Source organism: Rhincodon typus, chromosome 26, assembly GCF_021869965.1.
Source record: "Rhincodon typus isolate 14 chromosome 26, sRhiTyp1.1, whole genome shotgun sequence".
Lineage (NCBI taxonomy): Eukaryota > Metazoa > Chordata > Chondrichthyes > Orectolobiformes > Rhincodontidae > Rhincodon > Rhincodon typus.
The window spans coordinates 33,081,398-33,094,309 of record NC_063357.1 but is presented as its reverse complement, the minus strand read 5'-3'; the positions used below and the strand labels follow the sequence as shown (position 1 = coordinate 33,094,309).

The window sequence follows — 12,912 nt, the reverse complement described above, 5'->3', positions numbered from 1 at the left end:
GGAGACTTCCAAGATATTGTGAGTGATCCACATTTTCCAAGATCTCATTATTGATTGCAAACGATGTGGAGAGCTGTTGTGCTGAGGGAGCTGCTTGGAAAAGGAACTTATTTTTCTGGGTGTTTTCTAATGCAAGGCGTATTTCCTCATACACTTTGAGGAAGGAGTTGACAATGACCCAGAGGTGAGTTTCTAAGTGAACACACACAGAAACATCATCTACATATTCAAGGTCAATAACTGAGCAATTTTGTTTTGGATTGAAGGTGGTGTCCATTGACCAGTTTCTGGTCTGTGCAGTAAATGACCTCCACAACTGTGGGTAATTTGCTGGAGGTGAGGTGCAGTATTACAGTGAGGAAGGTGGAGTAGAGGGCTGGCACAATTGACAAAGCCTGTTTGACCCCAGTTCTTAAAGGGAGATGGTGGTTATGCTGGTGAAGATCATGGTTTGCACAGCATGGTGCAGTAGGTTGGTGACAGTCGAAAGTTTCTGACCCCTGCTAAATTTGGGGAGGATACTCAATAAGTCTTTGTAGTTCAGAATCAATATCTTTTATAAGGATGAAATAGGCCAGGGACTGCATTCAGTGCTGATCTTTGCATGTGGACTTACCTGAGGATCTACCTGAATCCTCAAACCACTGCAAAAAAGATGATCCTGTCTCCATTGGCAACCCAGCCATGTGCTGCTCACTCCGATCTGTTCCTGGGAGGCCAGGGTCCTATGGCACAAGGTTCTGACATGTATGGATTCTGAACGATTTCTTCACTTCTCTCTCCGCAGATGCTGCCAGACCTGCTGAGTTTCTCCAGCATTTTCCCTTTTTATTTCAGGTTTCCAGCATCTGCTGTATTTTGCTTTTGTCCGTAAGCCTCCCAAAGGGATGGGCGATGAATGGGTGACCCTGCTGCCTACATCTCTTGAACAAACAATGCTCTCATTATTGTACATGTCAAACCAGCTAGATTCATTGCTGTGTCAATGGCCACAGTTTCTGATCTCTCTCCGTTTTACACATATGTTACTAGCCCTATGCCTACAGTCAAATCACCTCATCGCTTTATGTTATTCGTCGCAGGTATTGTCTTACTGGGTTTGGTTGTAGAGGGAGATGGACTGATCTCCTGCTCCCAGTGGGAGACACACAAAGAGATCCCAATTTGGAGAATCTTGGAATAGGACTATCTCCCACTCAGAGTCCCTTCAACTGTGCCCCCACCCCCACCTCGCTGGCAGAGGCACCTATATAATTTTACCCCCACCACTCCACTTACCAGGGCTAACTTATTAGGGGCATTTAAGCAGCTATTAGTTAGGCATATGGATGATAGTATAAGGTAGCGGTAGAGATTAGATAGACCTTAGGTTTCGGGTAAAAGTTCGGCACAACATCGTGGGCCGAACAGCCTGTACTGTACTGTACTGTTCTATGTTCTATGTTCTAAATAACCAGCGAAATGAAAGGACTGAAATCACAGACTAGCAGTAGGCAAGTTCCTGATGTTATAAAATTGAAACAAAGAACTGGGCAATCTGAAACAAACAGGAACAGAAATTGCTGGAGAGACTCAGCAGGTCTGGCAGCATTTACCAGAGAAAAACAGACTTAATGTTTTGAATCCAGGTCTGAAGAAAGGTCACTGGACGCTTTTTGTGTGAATGGGCTCCAAAGGGCAGGCACAGGGAAACAGAGACATCTCCCTCTCTGTTCGTTCGTGCAGTTCTGTGTATTATACAGTTGGACCCATCACCATTAGCAGCTCATCAAAACAGAAAGCGCTGGAGAAATTCAGCAGGGTCCGGCGTGATCTATTGAGAACGAAATGGTTATGGAGAAGTCATAACAAAACAACAAAGAACTGCAGATGTTGGCAATCTGAAACAAAAACAGAAATTGCTGGAGAAACTCAGCAGGTCTGGCAGCGTCTATGGAGAGAAAGCAGGAGAAGGTTCACTGGATGCGAAATGCTAACTCCGTTTTCTCTCCACGGATGCTGCCAGACTTGCTGAGTTTCTCCAATAATTTCTGTTTAGATTTCCGATCTCCACAGTAACTTTGCTTTTATTTCTAACGTAAATACGTGTGTATGTTTATATCAAAGTTTATGCGTGGGTAGGTTTGTACAAACAGTCGCTAGTATGTGTTTGTTCAATTCACATAGATTCACTCGCGACAGTAACTGGTGTGTCTTCCCTACTGGATTTAATGAAGCAGAAATTCGGCGCCCATTTGTACTGCAAAATCCTGAAAGTGGCCATTATAACCCAGGCAGGTTGGAAGAGGGAGTAACGTGTGGGGGAAAGAGAAACATAGAACAGAGACGGACTAATCCAGCAGTCAGGAACAGAGGGAACGAAAGTTAAGGACAAATGTAGTTTAAGGCTCAGCAATAGGAAACAAAACTGACGCATAGAAAATGGGCAAGCAGGGGCAGAAAGTGCTGGACACATAATAGGATGATACATTCCCAGCTATTATTATTAGCTAACGTTGCTTGACAAAATGAGATGCAAGACGCAGCAAAACAGGGATAGAGAGACTAGAAGAAGTGGAAGGAAAGACTGGGAGCAATGGGACTGGTAAACTCGGAATTCCTTTTCTTTATTTTCAATGTTCCTACTTTCAACTCCAGAGAGGCCAGTGCATTGTTGCAGTGAAAGGCAGCAGTGAGGCAAAGACCAGGAGCACTTTGAAAGGGACCAGGGTGACAAATGCAAACACGCAGACACCTGCCTCAAAATCACAGCTCTTTGCTTTCACTCTCTCGCCGGGGTTCCTTCCTTTGTTGTCATTGTCTTTAATTGCCTCTTGTTGAGCCCTTCGCAGAGGTGAAAAGACTTGCGGGAAAGCGAGCTAATGGCATTCACAGCTCCTTTTTAATTGTTCGGCGCTCTTTTAAGGACGCTCTTCGTGACAGGGATTCAAAAGAGAATTAAAGGAGACTGATCCATTCTGACAGAATTAACATTTTTTTTTAAAAAAAAGTAGCCCCGGAAGCCACTGCAAATGCAGCACAAACAACAGTCTGTTTCCAAATAAAGTGAATTGTGAAGCAGCAACATATATTAAAAAAACATACACAAATTTATGGACACAGGAAAACGGCAAATGGCGAAAATCTGAAACAGAAACAGAAAGTGCAAGAAATAACGTGTCTGATGACATTTGCAGAGAGGAAAGTTAACAGTTTTGTTTATTTGTGTTTAATGAGTAAGAACCTTGTGTCTCTGTCCTCGGGTGCAGGAGAGCTTTCGCTACAGAGAACGTATTTTTGTTACGCAGTTGACTACTGTGTATTATTCAGATCCCCACTCCTTTCCTGGATAAGGTGAACATTCTCACAAAGGCTCGAGTTTTCCTTTTAAACGTTTAAATTATTCCTTCAAGCAGCTTCATTTTCACAAAAACAAAAAGTTAATTTGAATTGATCTTACTCCACGCATTCACAAACCAAACAAGAATTTTGTGCAATAGTTTAGGAAAACAACGTTTGGGTCGATTAATAGCTGTTTAGAATCTAATTTTATCTGTATTTGTGCATTGAGTGAATAGTTTTTACTATTTGCACGTGTTCGTTTTATCGACAGCTCCTTGTCCGGAGTTTAAAAAGAAACTCATCTTGGAGTTTTGGAAAGAAATTCATTTTCTGGATCAAAAAGTACTTTTGATTGTTTTTTTTCCATACTCCGTCCAACTGAGGGGCGAGCGGCTGGAAGCTGGGCTCACCTTCGGCGCTTAGTTAAACATAGCCACTTGGACCGTCTTCCCAGACTCCCAGCAAGAGCAGAATGACCTGCTTTGTGCACCGGCGAGATTCAATTCGAAACGAGTCAGAAAACTGCATTTTATTTTAACTGAGCAGCGGACAGATTTTCGTGAAAACAGAGGGAGTTTAAAACGTTGCAATGATCAAGGAATGTTGCAAAGACGAGATGTGCACAAGCCGGGGTCCGTTTGCCGATGAAAGTGCGGAGTGAAAGCACCTGAAAGGGCTCGCTATTTTGCACTGGATGTGTGTGAATAGGGAGACAGTGAACAGTAGGGGGGGCACAGTAACTGCATAAAGCCTGCAAAAGCTCGGTTTGATTGACAGCTCCACGTCCCTACCCTTTGGTGCCTGAGCGGCAGCCGCTGTGACCAATCAGGTGGCGGTTAGTGTTGGGGGGCGGGGAATTATGTTGGTATGAACCAATAGGAGATGTCCCTCGGCCTGGGTGGGCGGTGCCCCAGGCTGGGTGTCCCGCCCCCTCCTTCCCTATCTCCCCGGGACCGGCTGCAAACGGCAGCAGCGGCTTTAGTGTGGCCGGGGGTTCGGTGTGAGTGCAGCGGGGGCTGGACGGCCGGCAACCGTACCGTGCGGCGAAGCGACAGAGCGACCCCCGGCACAACAGCCCGAAAGACAACCAGCAGGAAACAAAACAAAAACTCTTGTCCTTGTGCAGGCTTTTTGAGGATTTGGATGTGAGCGCGGTGCAGCCTCGAAATAACATTGTGCAAGCGCTGGAGGTGGAGGGGAAGGGAGGTGGGGAAAACCTGGTGCTGGAAACGTTCACTGGAAAGTCTGAGCAGCGCCTGGCTTGCAAAGTCTTCAATGAGTCGGAGAAAGGATTGACAGGCGCCCGTGTATTAGCGTGCAAGACCCCCCTTCTCCTCCTCCTGCTGCTGCCCGCACCCCACAGTCTGAGCTGAGGCAGGGAGTTCCATGTGAGTCAGCGCCACTCTCTGCTCACCCTCCCACAGAATGGGGCACTCCCCCCTCCGCCTCCTCCTGGCAGCCCTCTGCCAGTCCCTGCTGCCCGGCAGCTGCTGGGGCATCGGCTCCATTGACCACGAGAGGGGAAGGGAGGCCAAATGCCAGCCCATCGAGATCCCCATGTGCCTGGGAATTGGCTACAACATGACACGGATGCCCAACTACATGGGGCACCAGAACCAGCGGGAGGCAGCGATCAAGCTGCATGAGTTTGCCCCCCTGGTGGAATACGGATGCCACATCCACCTCCGGCTCTTCCTGTGCTCCCTGTACGCCCCCATGTGCACCAACCAGGTCTCCACCTCCATCCCAGCCTGCAGACCCATGTGTGAGCAGGCACGCCAGCGCTGTGCCCCCATCATGGCTCAGTTCAACTTTGGCTGGCCCGAGTCTCTGGACTGCAGCAAACTGCCCACCCGCAATGATCCCAATGCCCTGTGCATGGAGGCGCCGGAGAATGCCACCGGAGAGCCGCAGAAAGGCCAGGGCATGCTGCCCGTGGCCCCCCGGGCCAGGATCCCGGGACCAGCTGAGGGCAGGAACCAAGGTCCCCTTGGCTCCTGTGCCAACCCTGACAAGTTCCAGTATGTGGAGAAGAGCCTGTCCTGTGCCCCTAAGTGCTCCCCAGGGGTGGATGTCTACTGGTCCAAGGGCGATAAAGACTTTGCCTTCATCTGGATGGCCGTTTGGTCCACACTGTGCTTCATCTCCACAGCTTTCACTGTGCTGACCTTCCTGCTGGACCCTCATCGCTTCCAGTATCCCGAGAGACCCATCATCTTCCTCTCCATGTGCTACAACGTCTACTGCGTGGCGTTCATCATCCGCTCGGTGGCTGGGGCTGAGAACATTGCCTGCGACCGGGAGAACGGTGAGCTGTACGTCATTCAGGAGGGCTTAGAGAGTACAGGCTGCACCATTGTCTTCCTCATCCTGTACTACTTCGGCATGGCCAGCTCCCTTTGGTGGGTCATCCTCACCCTAACCTGGTTCTTGGCAGCAGGCAAAAAGTGGGGCCACGAGGCCATCGAAGCACACAGCAGCTACTTCCATATGGCCGCCTGGGGTGTGCCAGCCATGAAGACCATCATCATACTGACCATGAGGAAGGTGGCAGGCGATGAGTTGACCGGCCTGTGTTACGTCGGCAGCATGGACGTCAGCGCTCTCACCGGCTTTGTCCTCATCCCTCTGACCTGTTACTTGGTGATAGGGACCTCCTTCATTCTAACTGGCTTCGTGGCTCTCTTTCACATTCGCAGGATCATGAAGACCGGCGGCACCAACACAGAGAAGCTGGAGAAGTTAATGGTGAAGATAGGGGTCTTCTCCATACTTTACACCGTCCCAGCCACGTGCGTAATCGTCTGCTACTTCTACGAGAGGTTGAACATGGATTACTGGAAGGTACTCGCCTCTGAGCAGCCCTGCCTGGCCTATCCAGGGAGAAGGATTCTGGACTGCACTTTGGACACCTCAGTGCCTACCGTCGCAGTCTTCATGTTGAAGATCTTCATGTCCCTGGTGGTGGGGATCACCAGCGGGATATGGGTCTGGAGCTCCAAGACCCTGCAGACTTGGCAGAGCTTGTGCAGCAGAAAACTGTCAGTGAGAACTCGAGGGAAGCCCTGCAGTGGGGTCAGCTGCTCTGCCAGCCACTGCCACTACAAGGCGCCATCTGTCATGGTGCACATGAGCAAAACGGACCCTTACCTGGACAATCCAACCCATGTGTAACTAACACCAGGTAAAAACTTCAGCTGAACAGTCAGCTCGTATGTGTTCGTCACCCAGTCAGTACAAGGCTCAGGGACCAGCCCCTCGGCCACGTCATTTACTAATTCTAATAGCCACAATACTGATGTCTCTTAACCTATGGGATTTGTTTTGGAATTTTTGTAAAATCCATGTAAAGGTTTAAGATAATTCCCATTATAAGACCTATTGATTTGTGGAATACTGGGGGAATAGAGAGCTAGAGAGTGGATAATCTCTTCCTAACATAACCAAGAATGCAGCATCTGTAGCTCAGAACACACGGGTGGAAGAGTTTTGAATCATTTTGAGCTGAAAATGGAATTTTTTTTCCTGTTGTTTAAGCACAGAGTGCTTCTGAATGTCACTGTGCCAAGCCTGTAGAAGGGAAAATGTTATCAATCTCTCCTTGCAGTCATGCAGCTTGGAACAGTCTCATTTTCAAAGCCTTACAGCCAAATTGTGGAGGTGTACAGTCTTGAAGAGTGTTACAAAATGGACTAAACATTGATCTTGTTTTAAATCTTAATTTTAACCCCTAAGGTACATGTTTTTACAATAATTTCTCAATCATTCCCAAAGATGCTTTGTTAGTTGTTTAAAAAAACAAATCTCTGGTGTTTTACCACAAGATTTTCTTAGATAAAACTGAAAGATTCATTAAAGGGCAGTTTAAAGCAATGAGAAGCAGGAGGTCCCAGGTTGGGCTGTTGGCCTGTGCTGACAGGCAGGGTGGGCAAGAATTTGGCTTCAGCTCCCCTGTAAATGTGGGAACAAACAGGAGCTGTTGCCCCCTTGCTGTTGTCCAGCAATTGCTGTTGGAACTGTGACTGTTGTATAATGGCAGAAGTGATGTCCCCTGTGTGTTTCAGTGACTTGCTGAATCTCTCTTCAATGAACAATGAGGCTGGCGGGGAGTTAGCCATAAGGAGTGGCCCAGTGAACTGGGGGGAGCTCACTCGACCCACTAGTGTAAAGTACCACAGGGTCATTTAATTCCTTGTGGAGAGGAGGACAGACAATTAACACATGCAAAAAAAAACACAAGTCCTAAACCAATCTGAGAACCATATGATCTTTCACCTGGTTCTCTGACACAGCCGACACTCTCACCAATGTGAAATAGCCAGTTTTAAAATGTTTCTTTCCCTTACATTTAATACTTTCCATATAAACACTTCATTCTTCCAACAAAAACATTTCTAACTTGTAATTCGCATTTCAGCACAAAGGTCTTTTTATTTCTCAGTTTCTCTCCCGGAATATTTCTTTCAAAAAAATATTTAACCCTATCAGACATTGAAGATAAAAATTACTCTCCCAAGTGCCAGGCAAGTCCAGGTGTCCATGATATAACTATCAGTCAGTGACTGATCTGTTCAAATGTGTCTGCAGAGTGCAAAGGTAGCAACGCAGATTCTGCATCAGCACAGTCCTTTAACTGCAGAAAGTCCCTTATCTACTGATTCTTCTATTGAAGTCTTCTTTAGCTCACATCCCAGTAGGGAAAATGCCCTCAATTTTTTCTGGATTGCCTGGTGTGTCGCACTGTCTGTACCCGCTACCTTTCCCATCCTGTTGGCTCTCTGTCTACATTGGGAGCATGCCCCAAACTTGATCTCTCCTCTAAGTCGACTTGGTAGATCTCAGCCTGAGTTAGAGTGGTGGAATGCAGTCATCACAGCACGCTAAGAGGCTGTTTGGCCCATTGGGCTTCATGCCAGCCTTCTATGGAGCAATCCAATCTGTCCTTCTGCCACCATGTACTTATATAGCCCTGAAAGGTTCTTTTGTTTGACATCCTTGGACCATACTGTCTATTTCTGTGCTGTATGACTCTATCCGGTTCCCGTTTGAAATCATTGATCACCTCCGCTTCCACCTCCTGCAGTTTCTTGGCAGTTACAACTGACTAATATGTAAAAGAGTTATTTCTCATATATGCCCCAATTCCTTTGTGTCCCAAACCTTAAACCTGTGTCCCCTAGTCTTTTCTAATGAGAACAGCTAATAATTCATTGCGCTTCATTCGCTCAGATTAGACAGGCTAAACCTGGCCAGCTACCTTGGTCACTGATCCAGCCACTTGCACTGGAAAATGGAGATGAAATCAGGTTTAATCATGTTGCCTTTCACAGTCAAATATCTTACTGTTCTTCACAGTCTAGCCTTACATGTGGCTGTTTGAAAGGGTATGACATACTGCTGCGAAGTCAGAATTTAACTTCAGAGAGGCGAAAGGGAGAAACTATGGAGAGAATTAATTTTAAAAGTGTCAATTTCCCCTGGACTTATAAATATTTGTTTCCTTTCTGAAAACGCTGCCAACCATTGTGTAGTACCCCCTCCCCAATCACAGGTGTCACTTCAGTTGCTGGGCTATGTTGGAAATTCAGTTCCTTCAGCTGTAGTTAATGAAGGGTTAATGTGAGGCCTCCTTTGTATTTTTGAGAGATGAATCATGTTGTGATAACAGCTTGTCGAAATTACTGGACAGCTGTTTACTTGGGATGGTTAACCAGCAGGTAGCTATGCCAGGGGAGCTTGTGATAGAGTATGGATAACACGCACCGTTGCGCACCCCTACCGCCCCCCACCAACACCCCCTACAGTAACACGAAAGGGGAGAGGGGTGGGAGTGCTAACTGATAATGGACAATGCCCGCTCCTCAGCTGGGATCATTACTCAAATGTAGAGTAATGGAACTATCAGCCTTAAATTGTATCCTAATCCCCACCCCATGAGTTTCTGTTGTGCAATATAATTCCTTCTGTAGGGAGTGGGAGAAAGTGAGAGCTCCCATCCCTTTCTGTTATTGTATGTGTAAATATATCGTTGCATTTTGTGTTTTGTTTTACAGTTGTATATCCGCTTTGAATGTTCGTTTATCATAATCTTTTTGTGATGACTTTGAATTGACTAACCTGCTCCTCCCCCAGTGCCCCGGCACCCCCCACCCCATTGTATGAGGTGAACTGAGTGAGGGGCACAGGTGAGCTGAGCCTGGGGGAGGGACAGAGTTGTCAGATTGTTTGGGGAGTGTCACTGCATCTTATTGTGAGGTGCAGAATGTGCTGCTGCTGGAACAAGACATTGACCTGGTCAAACTCTATCCAAGAGCTGTGCGAGGCTCCTTGATGTGGGGTAGGCATCACTGGATCTGCCACTGTTCATCATTTTTCACGTTAATATCTTAAGTCAAAAGGAAATGGATTCCACCTGATCAAAGTTCTTACTGCACCAGCCATGGTAACAGGTATTATCGAAATATAACCTCAACATCAAGATTTCACAGTTTTTATTTCAGACTGTGCACTGAGCCTATCTGAATTACCCACCATCCCTGCCCACGTGATAATGCGGCTGCTTTTATCAAGCAATGAACAACTTTCCTTTTAAAAAGCCTAGTACATCACCACTGTTCTTTTAATCAACCCATTCTTTGGCAATGCTCACGTAAACAGTCCAAAACCATAAGTTACACTTTTTTATAAAAGTCTTTGGAAGGGTCCCTCTCCTGTTTTAGAGGTAAACCCAATTTCAGTCATGTATTTGCACCAGGGATGGTCGTGTTCTGGTGAATATCAGATCACTGGTTTCTAGGGGACACCCTTTACCGTTGCACTGTGCCACACGTTTGTATGGTTAAATGGGACACAGCTGCACCCATGTGGAGAGCTTTCAATCATAATAGGAGCATCAGTGCTCATTGTGCTCTTGTTCACACCTCAGGGGTCGACTGGCCCTTTACCCCAGATAGAGGGCTCAGGAAAGCATGAAGGAAAACAAGACATCAGGATTTACTGTTGATAAGGCCATGGCTAGGAAGAACAAGCACTTACAAGAATAGAAATCGGGCAACTTGTGTGTTAGAAAAATTCCATTAAGAGTCACGGTTACTTTCAGTCTCTCTCTAATGTTTGTATGACACTTGACTCCTGTAACACTTTACAGTTCACATCTTCCTCATCGTACTTTCTTCTAAGATCCTGAAAACAACAGCAGGAGCAACACACCAAACACTGGAAATGTTACACTGCGTATCATACATTATAACATTATAAAGAGCATCGCATTTCTCCAGCAAAGTGTTATGTAATTATTACAAAACCTTACAATGTCCCAAAGCACATTTAACCTCTAAATGAGCTGGTGAGGGTAGAAACCTTAGACCAGGGGCTTTATCAGAGCAAGCCAGATTCATGTGGTTCACATGTAGCAGCAACAGACTACGACACTGTGCGTCAGCTGGTGTGACAATCCTGACATACCATGAGCAATGCCGCGGGAAGTTTGCTAATCTATTTTTGCTTCGCAATTAGAATGATATTCTGAAGTGATACGCCCAAATAAAACATCCAGAGTTCAGGACACAAGAGGGCTATAATTATCAGTCGATTTCTGCTTCCCAGTGAATATTGAGTTAAATAATCAGTGTGTGCTGGGTGAAAGTAGGAGAATGATGCTGAAATTGCCCTCGGCACTCCACTACTAAGGAGCAATAAACCAAACAGCATTTCCATTCCTGCTTGCTGTCACATCTGGAATATGAAAGTGTAGTTACAGCAGGAGAGAGTGGAGTGGGCCACTGGCCTGATGCTCCTCTGAGCAAGTCTCCCAGTGATTTTCTGTACAGTTTATACTTACACATGAATTTTCTTTAAGTAGGTTATCAGAAGGCAGCCAGTAATTGTGGACCCATGAGCAAAGAGGCCAGCACTTGCAGGAGAAAATAGATGGAAATTGTGTAAGAAAATTGAAGTCCACGTTCTTAATAATAATTCAGTAATTGGTTTCCGCATAAACCCCTGTTGGTATTTTATCAGTAACAGCCTCTTGTGGGTCAGGCTGGAGTGTGAGTTATGAGATGGTAATGACAGTAAGTTGAGAATGAAACATACCAAATAGATTTAACATTTAACACTGATCTGACAGATTGTCACCAAAGTTATCTCTCCTTTCCAAAGCTTAGAGTGTGTATAATTAATTTTAAGCAATTCCCTTAGATATGGAAGGTTTTACATTAGGAGCATCTCTACGTAGAATGCTTTCCCAGTGATTTAACCATGGAAGTGTTGCTCACAGCCTGACTCTCTTGATTCAGTTGTCTGTATATTTTAGAGAAGTGTGTGACACTTGCAGTTGCAGAGTGAGAGATTTTCTCGACTGAGTTCTCCAGTGGAATGTCTGACCATTATGTCTTGCCGAACGTGGCATGGTGGCGCAGTGGGCAGCATTGCTGCTTCACAGCACCAGCAACCCAGGTTCGATTCCACCCTCGGGCACCCTGTGTGGAGCTTGCATGTTCTCCCCATGTCTGCGTGGGTTTCCTCCCATGTGCAGGTAAGGTGGATTGGCGATGGGAAATTGCCCATAGTGTCCAGGGATGTGCAGGCTAGGTGGATCAGCCGTGAGGAATGCAGGGTTATAGGGTGGGGGGAGTTGGAATGCTTTTTGGAGGGTCAGTGTGGATCCGATAGGCCGAATGGCCCACTTCCACACTGTAAGGATTCTAAGTAACATGCTTTTCCAAGCATTAATTTGATCCTTATGGTAGCATGCTTGTTGTTTCTGGGTTCAGTACAGAAGATGAACAGATAATGCATTCTAACAGTGTAGTGCAGTGCAGAGGAAGTGTTGCACTCTCAGCAGTACTATCTTCTGTCCAGCTGAGATACTGGGATATAGTGCTTGGAAAAATTAACTCATAGCTTGTTAAGTAAATATAAGGCAATTTGTCTGCTTCCCACTGTAACAGCAAGTTACTGAAGAATCCTCTGATCTTGATGAAAAGTAAATCAAATGTCAGAACTCAGATTAGGTTTGTCCCTTTGTTCCTCGGCTCTGCCAGCTTGGATTTGTTTCTGTTTCATGTGATGTACACTCCAGCAGGAACATCATTCAAGAAAACCCAAATTCGAGGGCTAACATAAAATCTGGCTAGTCGCCTCCAGTCGCTTTCCTTTCCTAGTGTCCTTGGAGTGTTGTACTTGAGTAGGGATCTAGTTCAGAGGGTACCAACATCCATCCCAATTCCCACTCAACTCCCTCTAGTCTTCCACTGCCTCCAGCTCTTCAGTCAAGTGGAGTAAGCCTGAGATTCATGGAACACAGGAGACTGATGAATGAGATTGAAACGAGTATATCCTCTGTTTCGAATTCCAGGATCAATGTCTGTCTTTGCAGAGCTCTCTACAAGAGGCTGTGCAAATAAATTGTAATGCCTGTAGTTCATTTCATTATGTTTACTCAGTGATTGTAGATGTATTAATTTATGGTAAGACAACAATAGAATATCATTTTTGTATATGTTTATGATAGTTTAAATGCAAATATATATTTTTGGGTTTCTTTTGTAAACTGTGTCTGCCGTTATTTCTGCGTCACAATTTCTGACT

The 12,912-nt window shown here is 45.9% G+C and overlaps 1 protein-coding gene across 1 annotated transcript; it reads left to right on the top strand.

Annotated features, from left to right (window-relative positions):
- The first annotated feature begins 4,280 nt into the window (after positions 1-4,280).
- LOC109910831 (frizzled-9) lies at positions 4,281-12,874 on the top strand. Its single transcript, XM_048612688.1, has one exon. The coding sequence runs from the start codon at positions 4,747-4,749 to the stop codon at positions 6,493-6,495; it is 1,749 nt and encodes a 582-aa protein (XP_048468645.1). The 5' UTR covers positions 4,281-4,746; the 3' UTR covers positions 6,496-12,874.
- The last annotated feature ends 38 nt before the right edge of the window (positions 12,875-12,912 follow it).